Below are 24,710 nucleotides of genomic sequence, written 5' to 3' on the forward strand. Positions count from 1 at the left end.
TGCACGTCAGCACATCTTCCGACGTCCGAAACTGCTTGCCTTTTGGGAGGGTAACACCGCAGAATGTGGCTATCGCGGCCGGTGTTGCCGAGCGCTACATGAACGCCGCCATTCAAGTAGGGTGCTTAGCCACGCCCCCCTCAGCTAGAACTTTAGCCGCCCTAGGCGGCCTGCATGTAAGAGGGGGTGTGCTGGCGGATTCTTGCAAGGGCTGCAGGGAAGGTGGGGATGGCGATTCAAATGTGTCTGCCACCCTGTGGTTGTATATTTTTATGAACAATGTAGCATGTGCATTTACGTACTTTAAAGTATTGGGCCCAGCAGTTGTCCTCTGTCTAGGAAACCCATCTCTGTTCAGCCTATCATATTTAAAGTTGTCGGGTCATAATCTTTCATACACTTTATGATGGGAGCAACTTCTGGAAAAAAACGACAACCAATCCTATATTTGGTCAGCACTTTTTGTATATTTTTCAAAGAAACAAACGCAAAGCGGTAATGTTTGGAAAATAAATTAATATCCGTGATGTTCTGTGAGTTTTCTTCTTGTGCATGAGGGACATTTGAGCATTTTTCCTATCCAGGACCACCACACCATGCATAGCACTCCTGGGTAGAAAAAAAGACGGTGAACATGGTGTCAGACAGGCCTCCCTACTTCGGGCACCATTTCCACACCTTTCACCCAAGAGAGTATCCTGACGAGTTTTTCCCCAACAGTGAAGATAATGGTGATCGCAGCTAGAAAGCTCACCGTCCCTCACACTCTAAACCACGCAGGGATGCAAGAGGTTGGTGGACTCAAACTACCTTTTGTTTTTCATTCATTTCTAAATCAAGCCCCAAATGTCATTATTAAAGCCAGGCAAACACGCAGCATTAGCATTCAATGACAACTTGAAAAAAGTGAGCTCAATAGAGTTTTTGGTGTTCAGATTAAACAGACAAGTGTGAAGAAAGAATAGGCCTGCTTCTTCTTATCTACCTTTTTCATGAATTATCTCTCAGTTTCAGCATTGTCTGATTGTAACCTCTAGGCTCCAATGAAAATGCTTCACACTCATCTCTGCACCAGACATGTCTTAAAAGCCAATAGCTTCAGTAAAGGTAATGTTTTCTTTTTCATTTCCAAGACTCCTTCATACTGCATGTTATCACTCAAGACACCAAGCCTCATTATGTATATTATACTTGTAATCTTATTGAGGCCCTGCTACCTGTAGAGACTGACTTGGAAACATAATTTGCTGAGTTCTGATAAATGACAAAATGCTCTACTTTTATTGTGTTTATGCAAATATCATAAATGTTCTCATATATTTGTTTTCAGAGATTATGATCTCTCGTACCTTTCCTTGAGAGCCAGCATTGGACTGTGGACAGCTATCCTCTGCCTTATCCTTGTTGCTACAGATGCAAGTTCGCTCGTCTGTTATATAACAAGGTTCACAGAAGAAGCCTTTGCCTCCCTCATCTGCATAATATTTATCTATGAAGCCATAGAGAAGCTGTTTCATCTCGGTGAGACATATCCAATAAACATGCACAATAATTTGGAACAACTAACACAATATTCGTAAGTGAAATGCTTTTTATCTGTTTCCACCATTCAGGATTTAATGTTGGTACATACATGAAATGTTTATGGTGTAAACCAAATTATTTTAAAGTGATTTTCAATCGATTAGGTTCATAACAAATAGCACAATTGTATTGTTTAGTATTTTGTATTGTAGTAGCAATTGCATTGGACCTTATACTCTTTATAAGGCTGCATTCACTTAGCTGGGGAATGGTAGGATGCTGCTCCATTCATTGTGCTTGTTAGTTCAATTTGAGTTTATATGGTGGCCTTGATGGGAAGAGATTTGGTGCTGTACATGATTAAAGGGATGCACCTATCTTGCTGCTGCAAACAGGTTTGGGGTCTCATGTGGTAAATTGTATTGTCATAATTTATCACTGGAAGAATTCTGGAGAGGGTCAGGGGGTCCGTTGAGGGGTGAGGTTGCTGTATAACGTTGTGATTTTTTCTGCAAAAGAGGATTGAGAGGTTGTTACACAGATCTTGTAATGGGCTGGTGTTGCCAGTGGCAGCTGTAAGTGTGGTGACAGTTGCGTAGATTTCTCTGCAGCCTTTAGAGCTGGTGTTAAGTCATTTGACTAGGGCCTTCTGTTTAGTTTCTCAGGTAAGCTGTTGGTACCCTCTCTAGGTGGCTTTGAAAGAGTCTTTTTCTGCATTCCCTTTGTTGGTTCTCCATTTCTGTTCCTGTTGTTTGCAGTGACTTTTGGTCACTCTGAGGTCTTCATTATATCAGCTAGCTTATATTCTAGTCTATGCTTCATGGATTCTTTGATGGGGGGCAGGGTGTCGGTGCAGTTGGTGATCCACTTGTTGAAGTTGGGTGCCAGGAGGCCTGTGTGCTCCAGTTTGTTCTCGAGGAGGGTGTCCAATCCACTTCTGTTAGGTTGTTCCAGTGTCAGTGTGCTGGGCCCGCTATGGGGTTTATTCTGTGATGATGAATGCTGATTGTGAAATTGACGTTGTCGTGGTCTGTCCAGGTGATGTGTCTTGGTGTGTTGATCATGTTGAAGAATGTGAAGATGGGATTGTGGATGTTTCTAGTGATGTGAGTGGCTCCATGACTTGTTGGATTAGTCCCAGGTTTTTGAGGTTGTCAAGAAGGCTGGCTGAGTTGGGTTAGGTCCAGCCTTCTAGAAGGAAATTGAGGTCTCCTAGAGCGATGAAAGCACTGGAATCGAGGATAAGGGGAACAATAAAGTCCAAAATGTTGCTTGCAAATTTGGCTTGTAGGCCTGGGGACAGTAGACTAGGATTCCACACGGGGTGAACTTTGCTGTGAATTGCAGTTTAAAGTTGAGGTGTTCCTTGTAGTTTGTTTCAGCTTGAGCTGAAGTGGTGAGGATGAAGGTGTCTTTGTAGACGATGGCGATTCACTCCCCAGGCTTGTTTAGTCAGCTTTGCCAGGTGAACTTCTACCCAGCAAGAATGGTGTTAGCTATGTCTGACATTGAGGCTGTGGTCAGCCATGCTTCACTGAGGAAGAGGGGGTTCAGACGGCGACGTCCAGCAGGTCCCAGATCGCTGTGGCTTACTTGCTGAGTGATAGATATGCATGATACTGTTGTGTGAAGGGTGTAGGAGTGTTTGCTTGGATGTGTGTGAGTGTGTGTAGGGCTGAGTGTGGATGTTATGGGTATTACCTGGGTTGGAATTATAGGAGCAGTGGTGCAGGTGAAGTGGCAGAGGGAGCAGGTGAAAACACCGTCCTTGTTGTGTGGTGCCCCAGCAGAGGGTGGTGGGAAATCTGGGGTTCAAGGCGCTAACGAGAGCAGCGAGATAGTGAAGGGTTGAAGGATTACCACGGTTTCGGGTGCTGGGTGTCAAACTTCCCATTCCATTCCCCTACAAACCCAACAATCCGATACTAACTTAAAACTTGTAAACACATTATACTTTAAAAAAATGAAACAAGCATTAGAATAATTCTAATATATAAAAATAATATTCACAGAAAATTGTATTTAATGCAACTATAATTAAAGTAAATATTATTAAATAAAATGATGTTTAAAAAATATAGCATGTACCTAAAAATAGATATTCTTACCTTCTATAGTCTGTCCTACAATATTTTTAAGATGTTGATATTTTTGACACAATATTGTTGCATCACAATATTTATAAATAGTATTTTGGTCATTCATTCGCCTATGAGTATATTCAAGTGCTGGTTAGAATAAAAACTATTTTAAGATGCAGTGACTATGATTTGAGGAATTATAATGGGCACATGTTTGGTCTCACTCTTGTTTTGCCTTATGTGAGAACCTTTCCCTGATGTCCGAGCATAGTCAGTCGGTACTGGCCTCATTGATGACAATTAAGGTTGTGTACCAGTGGTGCCCCGATGCCAAAGCACTGCTGAATTCAAAATTAATAACCGTATGCTCCATTCGGCATTTTGACACTCTCAAGTTAACTGGATGAAACTCAGGACACTCAAGGAGGTGATGTGAAGATAGACACTTGGAACACAGTAACCACAACAAACTCACTCACTAAGGCCACCTTTCTCTTAGCACAGTCACAATATGAACCTAACTGCAGTGAGATGCCTGCCCTCCTCTTGAACAGCATGCCCAGTCTACCACCTGCAGTCACCGGCAAACAAGCGGCTTCAAAGGCAGGTCAGCCTTTCACCTTAGAAGTCTGAAATGGCTTCTGAATCACTAGGAAAAGGGGGTGGGATAGGGAAGCTGTCTCCTTACTTATGACTTGCTAGGCGATGTTTATCATTGGCCCGCTGCTGCATCTGTGATCATAAGCCATAGATAGAACACAAATTTCTGAAAAGGAGTGGTATCCATTTATAAAGGGGTACCGTTTGCGAGGGACCGCTTACGCAAAGAGAACAAACCTGCAGCCTCAGAGGTAGCAAACAGCGATCCAGGGGAAATCTGCATGTCACCCCCAATGATTTTTGATCTTTTTTTATCATTTGCAGCCTTTTCCCTCTGAGAAATAGAGGTTTCAATTATGCCATTTTGCTATTGTGAATGACGGGGTGGCATATTTTCTGCAAATTCCTGGGAAAGGCCATTTTGCCAAGTGCCAGATTGGTACCTCTGATACAGTAGAAAAAAATGATTAGATCACATTGCAACTCTGTGCCAAACCAGTTACTGATTCGTGATCCATTTCTTTGTAAATCTGGCCCGTAATTTTGTTAGGAAAACATGCAAGTTTAACTTAAAAGCAACTGTAATCAGTCACTCTCTATATTAGTCACAGTAACTGAATACTTTCATTAAGCATACATCAACTGCAGAGACATATCTTTTTTATCTTGTTGGCTTGCTTGCTGGCTGGTCTGCTTAGTATCCTTAAGCGAACTGGAAACTTTATACATTGTGCAGTTCAGTCTACATAGTTATAGTCCCAAAGCAGGCCCCTGGAAATAACTCATGCACACAAAACCTCTTTGGGCGGGGGAAATACAACGTGAGGCATCCTCCATCACCGTCCCGAGAGCCCGCGATTGACAGGGCCCCCCTCCCGCTTTGGCCTGATGACTGCGGGGAACCCTGCCCCCGCTCCTAGACCTCCGCGGGTGTGGTGAATGGGTCTTGGGTTCCCCCAGAAGAGAGCACGGAGCCGGGGAACGCCGGGGAGTGCCACTGCAATGCAGGAGGACATTTCCTGCTCAGCTGGTGAGGCGGGATAACGAGCATGACGGCCAACACTGCCGGGGAGCGGCGGGAGGCATCTGACCCCGGGCTACCGGTCTATGAATAGGGTTTGGCATCGCTTCGGGGATTTGCCTGACCCTGTCATGGCAGCCGGCACGGTGCTGATCCAGAGAGCTTACGAGGGGGTCTTTGAGGCACTGCCCCCCCGGTGGATCGATCTGCCTCGATGCAGCAGAGATGTGCCCAAGTGCCCCAGCAACCATCTGAAGAGGCACACACTGTGGTGGGCGCCCTGGGTCTAGCCGCGGGGATTATTAGTGTAATCGTGGGCACCATCCTGATCATCAAGGGGATGAGGAATGGGGCTGGACTGAGAAGAGGAGGCTGCTGATGGCGCGAGTGCAGATAGCTGACACTAGAAGAAAAAAAAAAACACCTGAGTGCCTTCTTGCAATTTCCTTCAGACCTTCAACCTGTTCTTCCTTACGCGAATCAAACAAATGTAGCTCTTTGTAAATAAGGTGATTTGCTTCAGCTGGGTCTATATGTTATTAATAAAACACTCTGCTTGGGTAAAAGGTGAATGGTCTGCAAGGGCCAGGAGGACTGCAGAGGGTCTAGGAGTGAAGGAGACGAGAGACGTCTTGTGTGAATTCCCTGTGCATGTCTAACCGAATATGGGGATCAGCTAAGTGCCCTTGGCGAGCTTTAAATAATCAACTCACTACCCAATCACAGCAACAGAGTATGCAAGAAAAGAGTGAGCCTGAGCCTCCCCCACGAACTACATTTTACACGAACTCATAAGCGCAAAGAGACCGATCAACAATGGCCAATGTCCGGTGGAGCTGCCTAGACAGCTATAGAGGAGATCGACTCTGGGTCTCCCCCATGGCCGTCACCTACCCAGCCGGACCTTGGACATAGTTCTGCTCGTCTCTACCCCTACCTCGGATCCCTTACCTCACCCCTCTTCCTCCCATGCCACATTCGCCTTGTATCATGTACCAATGTAACATTGCTGTTTGTTTGTCTTTTTTGAGTATGTATTGCCATCCTTATGTAAAGCGCTCTGATACCTCTGGGTCTAGACAGCGCTATATAAAACTTCTCAAATAAATAACAAAAGAAGCAAGTCTCCCAACTATTTCAGACTTTATGTAGCTGGACATCTGCTGAAACATTGAGCCCCCTCCATCAAGTAACAGAGAAGGGACCAGATGATGTGGCTTTAGGACCTATTTGGACTTTGGAGGCAAGGATACTCTATCACATATGTGGCGCATGCTTCGTCCACTGTATTATACAATTTAATTATAACCTAGGGCACTTGTAATTTGGCGGACGGGATATCTGTCACAATTTGTGACGTTTTCCATCCTCTCAACTCTAAGTAAGGCCCTTAAACAGTGAGTCTAACTCTGAGGGTAGTCTCTTTTGTCTAGCTCTTAGATACTCTCTCACAACCACACCTGCCTCCAGGCTCCTCAGAACAATTACACTTTTCCTTTCAGTCTGCTTTATTGTCTCCACAAGCTCACAACCAGCCAATCAGAAAATTCCTTCTTAAGGAAACGAACATATTCCCCCTCCATGCCTTTCTTAATTTACACATTCGGGAAAGAGTTTGACACACCTTAATTCTCGAAGCCCACATAAAAATGACAAAAGGTTTCCTTGGCCATAAAATGAGCACTATTATCACACTATATTAGTATAACACTATTGGGTATTCTTGTTAGATATACCTGAAACAAACACTACATACATACAGTAAGTATGACAATATCTGGTGAAGACTTTAGTTTGGTGCATGATTTATATAGAAATGCAAATAGAGAATAACAAGAAACTATAAAAAGAGAGTAATGTTTTAAAACATTCTAAGAAAATTCAGCTACGAAAATGGCATGTGCAATTCATAAAGTTATTATTTCAAAGGAGGCATCTTTGGGAGGTGAATGTAATTGATGAATGATGTAAACACACCCTTTTTATTCTTAGATGCAGCTGTGTGGAGCCAGGTAACCCAAGCAATAAGACCTTGAAGGCATGGCAGGAAGAGAACATCACAGTATCTGACATACAATGGGACAACTTAACTGTGTCAGTAAGTACATTCCTTCAATCAAATAGTAATTCATTTACAAAGTATGTATGACGTTTTGAATGACTAGGTAACTAAGGTGCGTTTGAAATATTATCCGTTCTAGGTAGTTATCATTGCCACAGGAAAGAATATGCCGAATCTTTTATTCATTATTGTTTTTAAGATTTTATTTCAAAAGAAGCAATATAAATTGATGAAGATTAGGTGATCTAGGGTCGGTTCTGTAGACAAATAACAAACACTTATAGCAACTGAAAAAAATGTAACCATACCTTGTGGCAAACTTAAGACAGCAGCAGGTTTTGAGATTCCAATTGCAGCTGTTTTCCCAGTAGACTACACCTTGCAGAGCACAGGATGCGTGGGAAACCGTTAAGATCCTTATTTTAAATCCAATAGTTTTTTTCATTATGCGACAGGAACCATTGCCACACATATTACAATTAAATAGGTATTGTAGCAGCACCTTAAATTGAGAAAGCGGCATGATACCTTTGAATGAGAGACAGGCGGTGCAGAAAATGGAAGAGTGATGAAGGGCGTTATTGTCATTGGTGCTGCGGGAAGAGCGGCACCGGGGACCAGAGGTGGTTGGTTTCCTGGCCTTGTTTGCTGTGGGTACTACAACTCATTCTGTTGTGCCCTTTGGGATCAGTGTAGGCATTGTGCCATTGATTTGATCCATGATTCCTCTCTGGAGGTTTAGATAATAGCCTTCTGAGGGAAGAGGTGTGTGGTTTGCCTGCATTATACTATCAAGGCTGGCCCCGCATCTGACATGAAGTGCATGCACAGTACCCTGCAGGCTGCAGCATCTCATCACTGAAGTGAGCTGCATAGTAATTGGTCGATAAGTAGGAAGGTCTTCAATGGAGCAGAAGTCAATTAATTGCAAAAACAGATCACTTACCAACATTCGGGGCCCAAAACTTAATGTGGAAACTCCACACCAACTAGGCTGCTGCCAGTTCCGCATTTTGCAATATTCATGAAAATTAAGAAGGTAGGAGGTTAATTATGACCCTATGTGACTGGCTTTGAATGCAGGGATGGTGGCCGACAAGGGAGAGCAGACCACCATCCCTGCAGCTACATTCACACAGTGAAAACCTTTTGAAGCAACCAGTGTCCCTGTCATGCTCTAATCAGTTGTTTCTTGCTGCAATTGCATGGTTATCATGGTAGGGGTAGTTCCTCATTGGCCAGGTGGTCACAAGGGGTGGGATCCCTTGTGACTACCTGGCCAACGAGGAACTACGCCTACCATGATAACTATTGAATTTCCTTCTGGGAGGAACACGGGTCTATAAAAATCAAGCTCTTAATTGCTTCTTTTGATTTAGAGATTGCTACAATTGCCGCCACAAAGAATTGATACATTTCATGGAGACACACAAACCAAATGAGGGTGGCCTCTGTATGCTTTTTCGGACTCACAATAGGGGTTTAATACATCACGAAACATTGTTTTGAATTTGGAAACACTAAGCTTTTTTTTCAAATCACACTATTTGTGACTGCTAAAGTGTTTCATGGATCTGTATGTAGAGTTAGTGGATTTTCCACTTGATACAAGAGAACTTTGAGAGCTCATCTGACCATTCACTCGACAGTATGTCCTCTAGTAGGGGAGCTGTGGGCAGCAGTTAAGGGCAGGTGACATGAACTAGTTAAGACTAAGAGAGCAGTTTTATGGTATGCAGATGTTGTCCACTGGTCTTACCTCCTACATCAAGCACACTTGTGTGGGAGAAAAGCAACTTGCATGAAGCCGTGCATTACTGCACAAACGTGCAGCTGAAGATTCTCAGAGTACTGTAGGGCAGGAGGCAGGGCAGTGTCATGAGGCTACCGCTGGGGTGAGCAGGTACTGTAGGGCAGGAGGCAGGACAGTGTCATGAGGCTACCGCTGGGGTGAGCAGCTGGCCAGATGAGCACAGCTAATTTTCTTACATTCGTATGAGGACGTATCTGTTTCAGTACACTTCAAAAAGGAAGAACACTCTATATGTCTCTCTTTAAAAAGGATATGTTTTCACTGACTCCTCGGGTTAATATTTTGTAAACTAATTATGGATATAAGAGAAAAGCTACATGAATGCATGCAACATTCTTCACAGCTTGCACTAGACTAGACTGGCACTTGTTTTGTTGAATAAGAGCAGCATTTCCCAAATTATGGATTTAGACCCATTGGTGGGTTGGTAGCTAATTTTTGGTTGGTTGCAAAAGTCCTCAGAAATCATGGGGCAGATTTCGACACTTGCAGGCAATTTACGTGACGCATCTAGGGAGATGCATCACGTTGTAAAGCACTGCGTCACATTATACCTGCGTCAGGTATAATGTATGCAGGGTGGGCGTTCCCACGCAGTAAAGCCTCATAAAAGTGACTCTACAAGATTTCACTGCGTCACTTCTAGGACAACACTGCATTCTGCGATGCTGCGAGCGCAAAGTAAATGCTTTTATTTATTTATTACTTTACTCTCCACTTTCCTGTCGAATGTCACACTCCACTACCTCCCCCCACCCAGCCCCGCCCCCGCCCAGCTCACCGCCCACAACATTACTTGTGCGAGCCGCCACTGCCAAAGAAAGTCCATCGGCCTCAAAAATCTTATGTTCCACCAGATTGTGCATGATCGTGCCATGCTCAAATCCTTGACAATGCAGACAGTTGCCCCATGTGCCAGACAGCAGGGGTCATTATTGTAGGCCGCAGAGGTTTTTCTTTCCAGTAAAAAATCACCCTGTCTCATATACATTTAACCTAGGTGCATAGCAAACGTTCATCATTCTAAAAATTGGGTCGTTGTTCTATAAAGTTTGGGAAGCTATGCTTTAAAGAATATCATTTGCGTTGAAAGTGATACAAATATAATTTTCCCCAAAAATATGGCTTCTTAGAGGGTGGGAGATTTTCCAAGTATTACGTACTGCAGAAATTTGTTGTTCCTTCATTGGACTTTCCAATTGCTATATTTTGGTGGAAAACCAGAATGTTTTTGCTTTTGTTGTGCACAATAGAGATTTTTTGCCTGGATTTTCAGAATTAATCTCAGCCACTGTGGTCTCTTTAATTAGTCTCAGCCACCTCGGTCTTCACTCCGGTTCATCATTTTTGTAGCTCACTTGCACCATTACAGAGAGGGTAGAATATTTTGTAAACCAGATTTAGCATCTTCAAAAATGCAAGCCCATCCTCAACTCCTAGGCCGCAGCCCTTTAGAGCAAAAACAAGAAATCCTGCACCATTTTCAGCTTTTTTGGCCTTCATCGGTGGGGTGCAGCTTAGGTTGCATGGCACAGTGAAGTCAGGGATCCACATGTTAGCATACCATCCTTGCTTAGAGACACACATTTAAACAGCACAATATGTGAAGGGTGTACTCAGGCAACATTCAAGTGTATCTTTTTTAGGTCATCTGTGCCTTTACAAACAGGGTCCAACAATATGCAAATCAGTCTTGGAATTTTCAAATGGCAGACATTTCAGCAGGGATAGGAAACATTCATAACAATTATTTTTGAGGCATTTTGAAGTCTAGTGTGCTTGGGAGCTGATGCCTTTGTAGTTGACATGCTATTGATGGAACACGTACGAGCAACGACTGTGTCCTAACCTAAACATTATGGTTACAAGCACAATGAGGTTAAATATATCTCTAGAGACCTGTTTTCCTTTGACAGAATACCCTGTAACCTCAGGGAGTATCCAGTTTCACCTAACTTCCAATTCTGTCCTATGTGCAATTCTAGTGCTCCTAATAAAGCCATTGTGCGCAAATACTAAAAATCACCAGCTTTTCCCACTAAGGAGTCGATTCCGATACGGAGCCCATGTTTCCGACCGACTCGTTCCCGGTTCCGAACGACCAAGGACGATGCCTAGAAACCGTTAGGGCTGACCAAATCGGTTCCGAAAGACATTCGGACAGGTTGAGCCTTTCCGAAGCCGATTCGTACAGCTCTATGGACTTGGTTTCCGAACGAGCGAGTACAATGACCGATTCGGACAGCCTCTCTGTTCGGTTTGCCCGGAATTAAATGGCTGTTGGAATTGTTCTTCGGGGGTCTGTAGAAGGCCCCCCCTTCACCTGGGGTCCTCTGAATAGGGCCTGTGGGAGTACCCATGGGTCCCCTCCTCCCAACCATGCAGAGTGTGGCAGGCACCATTGGGTGGAAATCTAATACCATACACAAACCGCATCAATTATTACAGTCTGTGTGAATGAAAACTCCTATGTATCTATGTGTTTCCCTAAACTAGTGTGCTGTGGAGAGCTACTGATAGTAAAGCAAACAGAACAGAAAAAATGTGAAAGGCCGGCAGTGCCTCACGGAAGTAGCCCCAACGAGGTTGTGTAGACAGGTACTCGCCTACTACCTCACGTTATCATCATAGGCTGCTGCCGCCAAAACAGAAAAGAAGGAGTGCTGGAAACCTCATGCTAATCCTAATAACTAGTGTCTAAAAAGAAAATCATATAGTGACGTGTATCTATAATTGTAGAAAAAAAAGGGGGAAGTGTCGACCCAACAGCAGGAAGACTGAGTCTGATCAGGACCCAAGTCACTCCGATTAAAACCGAGCAGTACTACACTGGCTATGTGAAACTTTATTCTATGCTGTGTAGCTGCTCATTAAAACCAACATGTTTCGTTGCCCAATTAAATTTAGCGGCAACTTCTTCAGGGCTAGGGTCGACTGGCCTCTCTGCGTCGCTAGTTCAGACCAGCGATGTGTCTATCAGCACCTGGGGGAAACACAATTAAAAACACACACTCAGTTTAACACCCATATAATTAATATGGGTCCTTCACAAGTACATGAGAGCGATTGCTCATACAATACGGTGCCTGCAACACAACTGACGTTCATATTTACCATCAAGGATGATGTCTGTCAGCATACCTGAACCTTTGGTATGTGTAGATGTATGTCATATCATAAAAACCTGGACTGCTTGCCCAGCGGCTGCGAAACCACGTTTCTAGGAAGGCACAAAGATACATACAGTAGTTAAACATTACAATTTGGACTATACAGTCCCATCTACTCATGTATCAATTGTCCACTCTATTGAGGAAAACCAATTATTTCAATACTCCAAGGATACACAAGTGAAGCCAGCGTTACGGTATTACCCCGGGTTGTATTATCAATTCAGTGCATAATCAGTATCATTTCATGTCCTTAAGTATGATAACGGCTAACGGCGCTGCTCTACGTGTGTTGATAGTGCTTAGACTACCTTGCTATTAGATAGACGAGACCCCACCATTACCAAGCGGTCCTTCGGTTATGTCTTGCCGCCATCTGGCTCAGGATAAGGGCTACATCCCTCAATGATGTCTCCGGGTCATGCCTGATCGATGTATCCACCCATTGTGATCTTACCTCGTCAGCCTGCTCGTCCGGACGTGGCTCATCCTGCATCACGGACGGGAAGGCTACTTCCTGTTTAAATGCATCTCGCGCGCTGTTATACGCGCATGCGCAGTTGTTTGCTGAAGGAGATGGCAGCCATATTGTGTAAACCGCCCGCACTTCCTACACTACACCTGGTGTCTCCCTGGTTATATCTAAGATCAGGAGTAGTTTAATCTTGACATCCCAGACTGATGTTTACAAAGACTGGGAGCGCCGCTTCAAAAAATGATGAACTGAAAAGATTAATTAAATTTAAATGTGCATCATCTTCAGTCATATGTGTCTATACTATGAGGGCTGCTAAGATGGGGTTAAAATGGCGTTATAATACCCGGGAATGACAAGCCTCGTCTTTTGCGCCCGTCTGCTCATGTATAAACCTCTGGCATGTATACTACAACTAAAAAGTTGTTCTATGTAAGCGTAAGCATGAGCCATGTGTGGGTCTACAGATTGGGACTATCTACTGTGGGCTGGTCAAAGAATGTTTAGATGCTAGAAAGGCCCTCTACCACGTATCTCTGCCCATCTGCTCTAATATTGGCCCCCGGCATTCATGTTGCAGTGAAGGAAATAGAGGAACTATTCCCACACCAAGGTCATGGGTGTCCTGCCTTACTGTGCCACCTTACCCCACTCAATGAAATCATTAAGGCCCTGTTGGTCTGCTTTCTCTTGGTAAATCCAACGAGCCTCCTTAGTTGATAACCTGGCTTCCATGTTATAGGTGTCACCAAACACTCGCTCCAGTACCACCCAACGTATATCTCTGGGGTTATGTCCGGCCACCAGGAAGTGCTGGACCAACTTCGTGGTCAGTTTGCCCACCCTGATGGTACTCAGGTGTTCCTGTACTCTGATCTTTACTTTGCGTGTGGTGAGACCGATTTACTGCAGACCACAGGGACATGTCAGTCTATAGATGACATTATTCGTGTTGCAGTTACTGAATGTGTTCAAGTGCCAGGTCTTGCCACCTACCAACGTGACACTTTTAGTTGGGGTGGTGAGTTCGCACACTGTACATCCGCCGCATTGGTAGTGTCCGGACGGGATGCCAGTGTCTTTGTTCTTATGCTGGGGTCGTGAGTGCACTAAGCGGTCACGTAAATTAGTGGACCGCTTAAAGGCAAATCGTGGTTGTGGCATCATCATGGTCGGAGTATTCAACAAGGGCCAATGTTTCCTGATCACCTGTCTAACTTTGGTGGACAAGGGACCAAAGGTTGTGACCACCGGAATACAATCCCCTTTGGTTTTAGGTGTTCTTTCCAAGAGAGCAGCTCTGGGAGTGTTCAAGGCTCGTTTCCGTGCTTGTTTAAATCCAAGTATGTGACTTGGATTTAGACATTAGGGCGGAAAATCATAAACTTGTCACTAATGTCCATCAAAAACCTACTGACAAGAATTCCCTGCTGCACTACAGATCCTACCACCCCAGGGCCCTGAGAGATAATCTGCCCGTGGGACAGTTCTTGCGGTATCGCAAGAACTGTTCTTCCACAGAGGAATTTGTTACACAAGCTAAAGCCCTGTCTTGCAAATTGGAGGAACGATCATACCCCACGAAGATAATCAAGCAAACAAGCACGGAAACAAGATGTCCACCAAAGTTAGACAGGTGATCAGGAAACATTGGCCCTTCTTGAATACTCCGACCATGATGATGCCACAACCACGATTTGCCTTTAAGCGGTCCACTAATTTACGTGACCGCTTAGTGCACTCACGACCCCAGCATAAGAACAATGACACTGGCAACCCGTCCGGACACTACCAATGCGGCGGATGTACAGTGTGCGAACTCACCACCCCAACTAAAAGTGTCACGTTGGTAGGTGGCAAGACCTGGCACTTGAACACATTCAGTAACTGCAACACGAATAATGTCATCTATAGACTGACATGTCCCTGTGGTCTGCAGTACATCGGTCTCACCACACGCAAAGTAAAGATCAGAGTACAGGAACACCTGAGTACCATCAGGGTGGGCAAACTGACCACGAAGTTGGTCCAGCACTTCCTGGTGGCCGGACATAACCCCAGAGATATACGTTGGGTGGTACTGGAGCGAGTGTTTGGTGACACCTATAACATGGAAGCCAGGTTATCAACTAAGGAGGCTCGTTGGATTTACCAAGAGAAAGCAGACCAACAGGGCCTTAATGATTTCATTGAGTGGGGTAAGGTGGCACAGTAAGGCAGGACACCCATGACCTTGGTGTGGGAATAGTTCCTCTATTTCCTTCACTGCAACATGAATGCCGGGGGCCAATATTAGAGCAGATGGGCAGAGATACGTGGTAGAGGGCCTTTCTAGCATCTAAACATTCTTTGACCAGCCCACAGTAGATAGTCCCAATCTGTAGACCCACACATGGATCATGCTTACGCTTACATAGAACAACTTTTTAGTTGTAGTATACATGCCAGAGGTTTATACATGAGCAGACGGGCGCAAAAGACGAGGCTTGTCATTCCCGGGTATTATAACGCCATTTTAACCCCATCTTAGCAGCCCTCATAGTATAGACACATATGACTGAAGATGATGCACATTTAAATTTAATTAATCTTTTCAGTTCATCATTTTTTGAAGCGGCGCTCCCAGTCTTTGTAAACATCAGTCTGGGATGTCAAGATTAAACTACTCCTGATCTTAGATATAACCAGGGAGACACCAGGTGTAGTGTAGGAAGTGCGGGCGGTTTACACAATATGGCCGCCATCTCCTTCAGCAATCAACTGCGCATGCGCGTATAACAGCGCGTGAGATGCATTTAAACAGGAAGTAGCCTTCCCGTCCGTGATGCAGGATGAGCCACGTCCGGACGAGCAGGCTGACGAGGTAAGATCACAATGGGTGGATACATCGATCAGGCATGACCCGGAGACATCATTGAGGGATGTAGCCCTTATCCTGAGCCAGATGGCGGCAAGACATAACCGAAGGACCGCTTGGTAATGGTGGGGTCTCGTCTATCTAATAGCAAGGTAGTCTAAGCACTATCAACACACGTAGAGCAGCGCCGTTAGCCGTTATCATACTTAAGGACATGAAATGATACTGATTATGCACTGAATTGATAATACAACCCGGGGTAATACCGTAACGCTGGCTTCACTTGTGTATCCTTGGAGTATTGAAATAATTGGTTTTCCTCAATAGAGTGGACAATTGATACATGAGTAGATGGGACTGTATAGTCCAAATTGTAATGTTTAACTACTGTATGTATCTTTGTGCCTTCCTAGAAACGTGGTTTCGCAGCCGCTGGGCAAGCAGTCCAGGTTTTTATGATATGACATACATCTACACATACCAAAGGTTCAGGTATGCTGACAGACATCATCCTTGATGGTAAATATGAACGTCAGTTGTGTTGCAGGCACCGTATTGTATGAGCAATCGCTCTCATGTACTTGTGAAGGACCCATATTAATTATATGGGTGTTAAACTGAGTGTGTGTTTTTAATTGTGTTTCCCCCAGGTGCTGATAGACACATCGCTGGTCTGAACTAGCGACGCAGAGAGGCCAGTCGACCCTAGCCCTGAAGAAGTTGCCGCTAAACTTAATTGGGCAACGAAACATGTTGGTTTTAATGAGCAGCTACACAGCATAGAATAAAGTTTCACATAGCCAGTGTAGTACTGCTCGGTTTTAATCGGAGTGACTTGGGTCCTGATCAGACTCAGTCTTCCTGCTGTTGGGTCGACACTTCCCCCTTTTTTTTCTACAATTATAGATACACGTCACTATATGATTTTCTTTTTAGACACTAGTTATTAGGATTAGCATGAGGTTTCCAGCACTCCTTCTTTTCTGTTTTGGCGGCAGCAGCCTATGATGATAACGTGAGGTAGTAGGCGAGTACCTGTCTACACAACCTTGTTGGGGCTACTTCCGTGAGTCACTGCCGGCCTTTCACATTTTTTCTGTTCTGTTTGCTTTACTATCAGTAGCTCTCCACAGCACACTAGTTTAGGGAAACACATAGATACATAGGAGTTTTCATTCACACAGACTGTAATAATTGATGCGGTTTGTGTATGGTATTAGATTTCCACTTATGTGGCAGAAACACAAGAGGTTCGAGTGAGACAGGGGCATTAATAATTGGATGCTTATAGTGCAAGTAAATATAATAATATAAACTTCTTTCTCGGGGTAGGTCTCTTTTTGATATATGGTTATGAGAGGGGGGCGACCTGCCCTTTGACCCCCTTGGCTCCCTTTTGTTGAGAGGCACCATTGGGTGCCTGCCACAGGGTGCACGTTTTTACCCAGCCACCCCTTTCTTCAATGGGAGCCTGTGTTCATGTTTGGAACACAGGCTCCTATTGAAGTCAATGGTAGTCCGACCGAATCTGATCAGGATGCATATCCATGCATCGTACTCGTTCGGTCGGACTCCCCCGATCCGTGTCGTATGGAAAGCATTTGGTCGGCATGCGTTCCAAACAAGATCGGAATCAGGCCCTAAGGGTGGAACTGAGTTTTCAGCATAACAAATTTTTACTGATATTAATAAATCTGAGAGTTTGTAATGGTGGTAGTGAGAACAGTATGTAAAGTGGTGCCTATTTCCAGACATGTGCAGGTAGTGTAGCAGGGGAGTATAAGAAGCTGATTCCAGGAGAAGTAGGAAGAAATATAAGTAGTGATGAATATCCAGGGAGGGTGATGAGATGCAGTGGTGGTGCTTAATAGTGCTATAAAACAATGAGGATAGGTTGGGCTCTGGTTGGTAGGTACGGTAGAAACGTGCTAAGAGTGTGATGAGTGGGAGTCAGCAAGGAGGACAGCAGAAGGGCATTACGTTTTACCTGATATTACAAGACATCATTGAACTTGGCTTTAAGAAAGCTGGCACTGTGTATTGGGTGCATACGTGAAGGTGGTGATGTGTTTTACTCAGCATTTTTTTTTACTTGCTTTCCTTGGGCCACTCCTTATTTCTTGTGTTGTCACACCCATATTTGAACAGTGGTTTCCCATTCTTTTGTTACAACAATGTGAAATTCCTGCTTTTTCTCATGTGTTTGTGCATTACGTATATATCTGCATACATTGCAGCAGTAGAAAACCAAGCGTAGCCCCACTCTCTGCTACCCCTATTCTTTCCACCTTATTTCCTTGCACCGGAACTGACAAATGGGTTGCTTTCCTCATATATGTAACAAAACTGCTTTTGAATCCTGTTCTCTTTATTTTTCACTGTACTCTTGAGCATGGTAATGTGCTGCACTCTAAAAAACTATGCATTAAACATATAATACAGCACAAATTATATGAGAAAAGGATTTCTACATAATAAAGCACTAAATATGTGCCCGTTACTTTAACTATTTTAGGATAAAATTCAATAGGTTCACAAAAGATCTGAGGAATCCTGCATGTGCTGTTTTGATTTATACTCACAGCAGGGCACCATCTCAGTAGGATAAGCAGTACACCTTTCTAGCTACCAGAAGCCCTTTCAGAGGGCCACAAGGCAAGCAGGAGACACTGGGCACACCATGTGGGAAAGGGGGTTTCAGCCTTTTAATACTGATGTCCGAGGCCTAACATACCATGCATCCTCAGCAACAAGGCCAAGTACCCCTTCAGCACTGGATTCCAAGTGGTACAGCGGGTCGAGAATTCCATGTCTTCTTGGGAGGGGATGTGTATGGGGGGGGGTGTACACTGGCTCAAACTCAATGTGCATTCAATAGCAGCAATTGTAAGACATTGGGTTGTTGGTTGACTGTGGTATAAGCCCTGGCCAAACAGCGACCACAATCCTTGTCAGGGTAAGGCACAAGCAAACCCCAATTAGCCTATGCTCACCCACTTTGTAGCTTGCCACAAAGCAGTCATCCTGAACTTAGAAGCAATTGGTAAAGTATTTGTACACACTTCAAACAGTGAAAACACACCACAGATTAAACCCACTACAGTCTCAGAAAAATACAGTAAGTTTTAATAAAATGACAACAATTAAATTAGTATAACTGGAGATATTGAATTTTTAAGTTTTTTTGTGAAAATAGCACCCAAAAGCACAAAGCTCTACTGGGGATATATGGTTGCCCAGGACTGACAAAAAGTCACAAGTTCAGACCAGACCGGCTGCGGGGACCCAGTTAAGCGTGCTTAAATCCTGGTTGCGGTGCATTGTGTGGATCCGTGTTGAAGATGCGCTGCTCAGCTGAAGATATTCAACAGTTCCAAAATGCAGTGTGACTGTGGTGCAAGTTCCTATTGCATCGTCGTTGAGGGTTCCATCAATGGGGCTTGTGATGTAAAGTTCAGCACCCAGGATGTGGCGTGCAGCTGGTGATGTGTCAATTTAGAGGAGCTGTGATGCGGAGTCCGGATTCCTCGTCAAGAGTGCTGTCGACTAGAGATGTGAGGACCTGGGCTGTGGAAGTACCGCGCCGGTGAGGCAATACGTCGGTTATGATGACTTGTGCGGCTACAATGCGGGTCTTTTGCAATGGCTTCAATCTACTCAGCGGTGGCGATGCATTGTTTCTGCTCAGGGATGTACCGCTCAGCTGAAGAGATATGTCAGTTTAGCTGGCAAGTACCTTAGGTCCACTTCCAGAGGTCCAGGACTGGGGTGGTACCACTTGGTAGGGTAGACTCACAGATGGCAGAGTCCATGTGCAGGAGAGATGCAGGTCCAGTCCTTCTCATTCAGTGAAGAGGGCAGCATCAGATCAGCACAGCAAAGCAGGAGTCGAGCAGAGTGCAGTCCCGCAGAATGTCAGTCCTTCAGCAGCACAGCAGTCCTTCCTGGAAGAGTATCCACAGGTCCAGAAGTGTACTGAAGTGGGGGCGTCTGTGGTCCTTCTTTAATATCTTTAATATGCAGTTGTGCCTTTGAAGTGGCAAAATGCTTCTCGAAGCATGCCTTTGAAGTGAACAGATGCCCTGCCTTCCTTAGCTCCAGACTAACTAAAGGGGATATACAGCCCATTATGTGGGGGCATGACACAGCCTATTCAGTTGTAAGTGTGGTTGAGCTCAGCTCCTCCCCCATCCTACCAGTGATGACCCACTCAGTTACACCTGCGCTCTCATTGTGTGTGGCTGTTTATGAGGAATACACAAAGGCCAACTACACCCAGTCATGTGACCAGAGAAAGGCAGGAGGCAACAAATGCCAACTTTCTAAAAATGGCATTTTCAGAATTACAATTTAAAATCCGACTTCACCAGCAGTTCGGATTTTAAATTTATATTCCAGAGACACCAAACCAGTTATAGCTTCCCATTTTGAAATGACACTGATAAAATGTAATAGGGTAATCCCAATGTTAACCAATGAGAGAGATTGTCCTTGCCCTAGTGAAAAACAAATTTGAGAGATTTTCACTATCAGGACATGTAAAACTTAAAAGTACAAGTCCTCTTTTTTAAAGACATTTCATCCTGCCCTCTGGGCTGTCCAGGGCCTACCGTAGGGGTGACTTATATATAAAAGGAAGGTTTGGGCTTGGCAAAAGGTATATTGTGCCATGTTGAAATTGCAGTTTAACTTCATGCACAGGCTCTGCAATGGCAGGGATGAGAAATGTTTAAAGGGCTACTTAAGTGGGTGGCACAATCAGTGCTGGAGGCCCACTGCTAGCATTTAAATTACAAGCTCTGTACACAGTTAGTGCACTCTATTAAGGACTTATAAGTAAATTGAATATACCAATTGAGTATGAGCCAATATTACCATGTTTATAGGAGAGAGCACACGCATTTAGCACTGGTTATCCGTTGTAAATGCTCAGAGTCCTAAGGCCAGCAAAAACTAGTTCAAGAAAATGGAGGAGGAATGCAAAAAGTTGTGGTGAAGACCACCCTAACCAAGGCTGACATGTCTAATAGCTATAAATAACTGTGCAGTCAAATACTGTCTTTTATGAGAAAAGTAGTTTTTATATATGAACACAAAGTGAAATATGGCATACACAAACAATGCACACAGTTCCCTGAAGTCAGGGCTCTAGTATTCAATGAGCAGGCTCTTGAGTTCCATGTCCCTCTCATTAGCTGTAGCGATTATTCCCCATTCATTATAAGTGACATTCAGGTTAAGCTCCAGTCCTACCCGCACCAGCAGGGATTGGACAACCGGAATCTCTGAGTGTGTCTCACTCGTGGGCTCAGAGGTTGCAGTGGCTACCTTTGGTGAGTAACAATTGCAGCTCTGCAGTGGCAGCAGCTGGGTATCCTCAGTGGTCCTCAGGTGTAATGATAAGTTCCCTTCGTTTCCTCTTACAGATGGGGTGGATGGAAGTCAACATTTTTTGAGGGTTCTCAGTGAGGGCACATGCCCATATGGGTAACCAGAGTGTCCTCTCTATCGCCGATGGTATCAACAAGGCTGCAATCCTTGTCTTTTTCATGAGCCCCCTATGGCGTACAGGGTCACCACTCCTACTCTACACTTGAGCAACGGCTCAATCAGCATGACAGCAAGTTCCACTTCTTGGCAGCTCTCTTTGGCATACAGGGTTGCTGACTCTCCAGCCGTATCAGGGCAATGGTCTGATCGGCATGGCTAAATTCGCAGAGACCCTGTCTGGCATACGGGGTCGCTGACTTATATACCACACATGGGCAACGTCTCTAACGACATGGTTAACTTCACAGCAACACCCTCTGACATATGGGGTTCCTAATTTACTCTGCACATGGGCAATAGCTTGATCGGCACGGTTAAATTCACGGTGGCCCCTCTGGCATATGAAGTCACTGACTTTCCCACCACACACAGGCAACGGCCCAGTTGGCACAGCACTCTTCTCCTCATGCCTCACTACAGGGATCCATACACCAGGATCCCCCACTGGACTGTCCTCCCTCCAGGAATCTCCTCTTCCTAATAGGGCTCACTGGTCTTGGCAAGCAGCCAGGTGCTGGAATTCCAGGGGCCAGTGATCTTGAATTTTTCCTCGGTGATGTCACCTCAACTAGCTGAGAGACCTTGACCCCCAGTCCAGGTCACAGGCAGAAGTCTTCCATGGATTCTCCTCCTCGCACAGCCCGACTGGCTGCTTGGCAGTTGACAATTTTGGGGGCCTTGACCTCGCCTTCTTATAATCCATTTCAAGACACCAAATGTAATTTAATCTCTGAGTCTTTCATGTTTTTGTTTGGGGTCTGCATTCAATTGAAGTGCCCTCTCTCCTCTACCCTGCTCTTCCTCCAGAAAGCACTCAGTTACAACAGAAGTGACTCAAAATCTAGTAGCCTCAAAACACAGGCCATGGGAGAGCCTAGAGGTTCACACCTGGATTTCAATCATGGTGATATGTGTTTCAAAAGGTTACACCAGTGCCCCAGCCCTACTTTTTATGATTTTATTATCAACTCCATCTCTTTCCTGAGATTTGTCCATGCCCCTTTCCAGTTACCTCTTTTTGAATAAAACAGCACCCTATGAAGTGTACTGAAGAACCTGGCTCTTCTTTCTCCAGAGTATGTCCCCCATGCAGCTCATTGGAATGTAGCAAGCCAGAAATCTGTCTCAGATTCCTCTATCTCTTCTTGCTCCTCCAGCTAGCCCTGGGTCTCCCAAAATGGAGACCAGAATTTGCATGTATTGTATAATTCACAGACACACATATCCATAAAGCACAACACTCAGCATTACATATTAACTTGATGTAGGCCAAGGTTCAGTTAAGCAGAAAGCAAAAAGGTAAAAAGGGTCTGTTTGTTCCTACTGATCACTACACTGTATTCTGCCACCACGCGCTCATTCTACTTAACTCCTGGCAAAGGCAGTAGCCTTTCATCGCTATGAGGCTACTGCTTTGGCTACCTCTTCCATCCAACAAGACCGTAATCCGTAAGACAGGTCTATATTATGGACCACACGCATGAGCCGTGTTCACCCATGGCAACAAATATCAGGACCAGGGATCGGGGCATCCTTGCAGCTGGGGCACTCAGGGCGAAATTATAAATCAGTCACCATCCATCCCAACACAAGCACTGACAGAATGGTTACATATCCACTGGATATATTTCTGTTTATTTTTATCAGCTGTACTGATGTAGAATCTCAAAGCTATGTTCTATAAACATAATTGGGGAATGTATCACAGAATGTTTGCAGAGACCTCCTTAAGCCAACCAGGCATTAGTTCAGCCTGCCTAAAATGGCAGAAGGTTTAGCCTGTTCATTTCTTGCATATCTTGTTTAGAAAAAGTTCCTCTCAGTTTGTGCATTCATGCAGTTGTTCCTATATTGTTTATATAATTAATTTGGAGTTTCAAAATATTGGACATGTAACCCTTTGGTTAGAGTGCAATGGAACTCGGTACAGTGACCAATCTGAAAAAGCAATGAAGGAGGAGACTGCATCCGATCAGTTAGCTGGGAGCCAGAAGATGTTGTTCCTCGATTGCAACCCATAAAACTTCAGAAGGTTGACTTGGAAAGCAAGTCTAAACAGTGCAGTTTTCAAGAGTTTCCTAAAGCACACACAAAATGACTCTGATCTCACTAAAGGGCTCATGGCATTCCGTAGTTTCAGGCAATGTACTACAGTGAACCTCATCTTTGTCTCATCTAGTTGAAACTCCATTGTTGGATCAGGTGAGCATCCAATGAGCGGATGTTTCAGATGAAATGTAGCCTTGTGGTAGGTTTTGCAAGTATTTTGTGTCTTTTCTTTATGGGCTCTGTTGACATTTCAAAGAATCTAGAATATGATCCCTGATTCAGAAGGCAGCCAGTAAGTTACTTTGAAAGCAGGCTTAATATGACCCTGCTTGTGTAGGTTGAAGTGGACTGGTACTGAATGTAATTTCATTCTTTATTAATGTTTAGACACCGTCTTTAAAACATACAGTCCTTAAAAACAATTAATAAATGTATATAATTACACTGTATGAATACCAATTCATCATACTACAGTAAAAGCCCCAAACCCCTACTATTTACACTATAAGACACTAATCCAAACACTTTTTAAGAAACTTAGCCAGTGTGCAAGCCACATCAAAGAATTCCATCTTTAAGAGAAGTTCTAGTGCATCATTTGGACAATTGATATTATATATTTTAGAAAGAGGTTTTAAAATCAAGCAATGTGGCTTATAAAAATGACGACAATCAATTAAAACATGAACACTGAGGTTATAAAATGGCAGTCCACGTGTGCAGTTATTCTCTTGATCTAAAAGGTCTTCAAGTTTCTCAGCTCTCACATAACGCACATTTAATCCTGCCAGGAACTTTAATAGTAGTAATCATAACCAGGCATCTGGGAATGCAGATAAATACGGAAACACATTCATATTTTCCCATAAATCTAACATGTATTTTGCAGAGGGTTTGTTCCTTACATATTTCAAGTCCGCCAATCTAGATTCTTTTTTACAGGCTGTTTTTAATTCTGCTTTAGAGTTTGAGGCTTCAGCTATTTTTAATTCTAGTTTTAAGGTTCCTGCAAAGTCTTCCAATCTTTTCATTACCTTCCTTGCCCACAGTAATTCACTTCTTTCTATTTCAGTGGCACAGCAGGCGGATATCTTCGGAGTATTTGGGACCAATAATTCATCCCAAAAACGCAGAGTTGATTTATAAGCTAGGAAGTTTCAGGCTTGCAATTTTGCTTCGAATCTTATTGCCTGTGACATTGCGCCATTGGGGATGGCCAACAGTTTTTTCAGACTTTTGCTTTCACACCTATACCAGCTTCCCTCCATACTAATGGCTAACAGCTTAGCCCCATAGAGGCATTGCGTGGGGACCATTGCGTTATAAGCGGTTAAGAGGGGAGACCAGGAGGGGCCGCCATAAGTCATTTTAAAGCAGACAAGTCCCCCTGTCATAGCTAATGCCCTTGACTCCACTGATTCTTTATGTAAGGTCCAACTCAGCTGACTGGTAAATGTCATGTCCAGATACTTGTAGGAGGACACAACCTCTACTCTACTATTTCCTAA

The 24,710-nt window shown here is 44.2% G+C and overlaps 1 protein-coding gene across 7 annotated transcripts in view; it reads left to right on the forward strand.

The window, feature by feature from the left end:
• The window catches only part of SLC4A10 (solute carrier family 4 member 10), a 951,410-nt gene that overhangs the window by 683,296 nt on the left and 243,404 nt on the right, over positions 1-24,710 (forward strand). For all 7 annotated transcript variants that reach the window (XM_085645437.1, XM_085645436.1, XM_085645442.1 and 4 more), the window contains exons 14-15: positions 1,331-1,576; positions 7,219-7,324. In XM_085645437.1, the coding sequence (XP_085501563.1) occupies positions 1,331-1,576; positions 7,219-7,324 (352 nt within the window). The remainder of the gene's footprint in view (positions 1-1,330; positions 1,577-7,218; positions 7,325-24,710) is intronic.

This window comes from Triturus cristatus, chromosome 3_1 (assembly GCF_964204655.1).
Source record: "Triturus cristatus chromosome 3_1, aTriCri1.1, whole genome shotgun sequence".
NCBI lineage: Eukaryota > Metazoa > Chordata > Amphibia > Caudata > Salamandridae > Triturus > Triturus cristatus.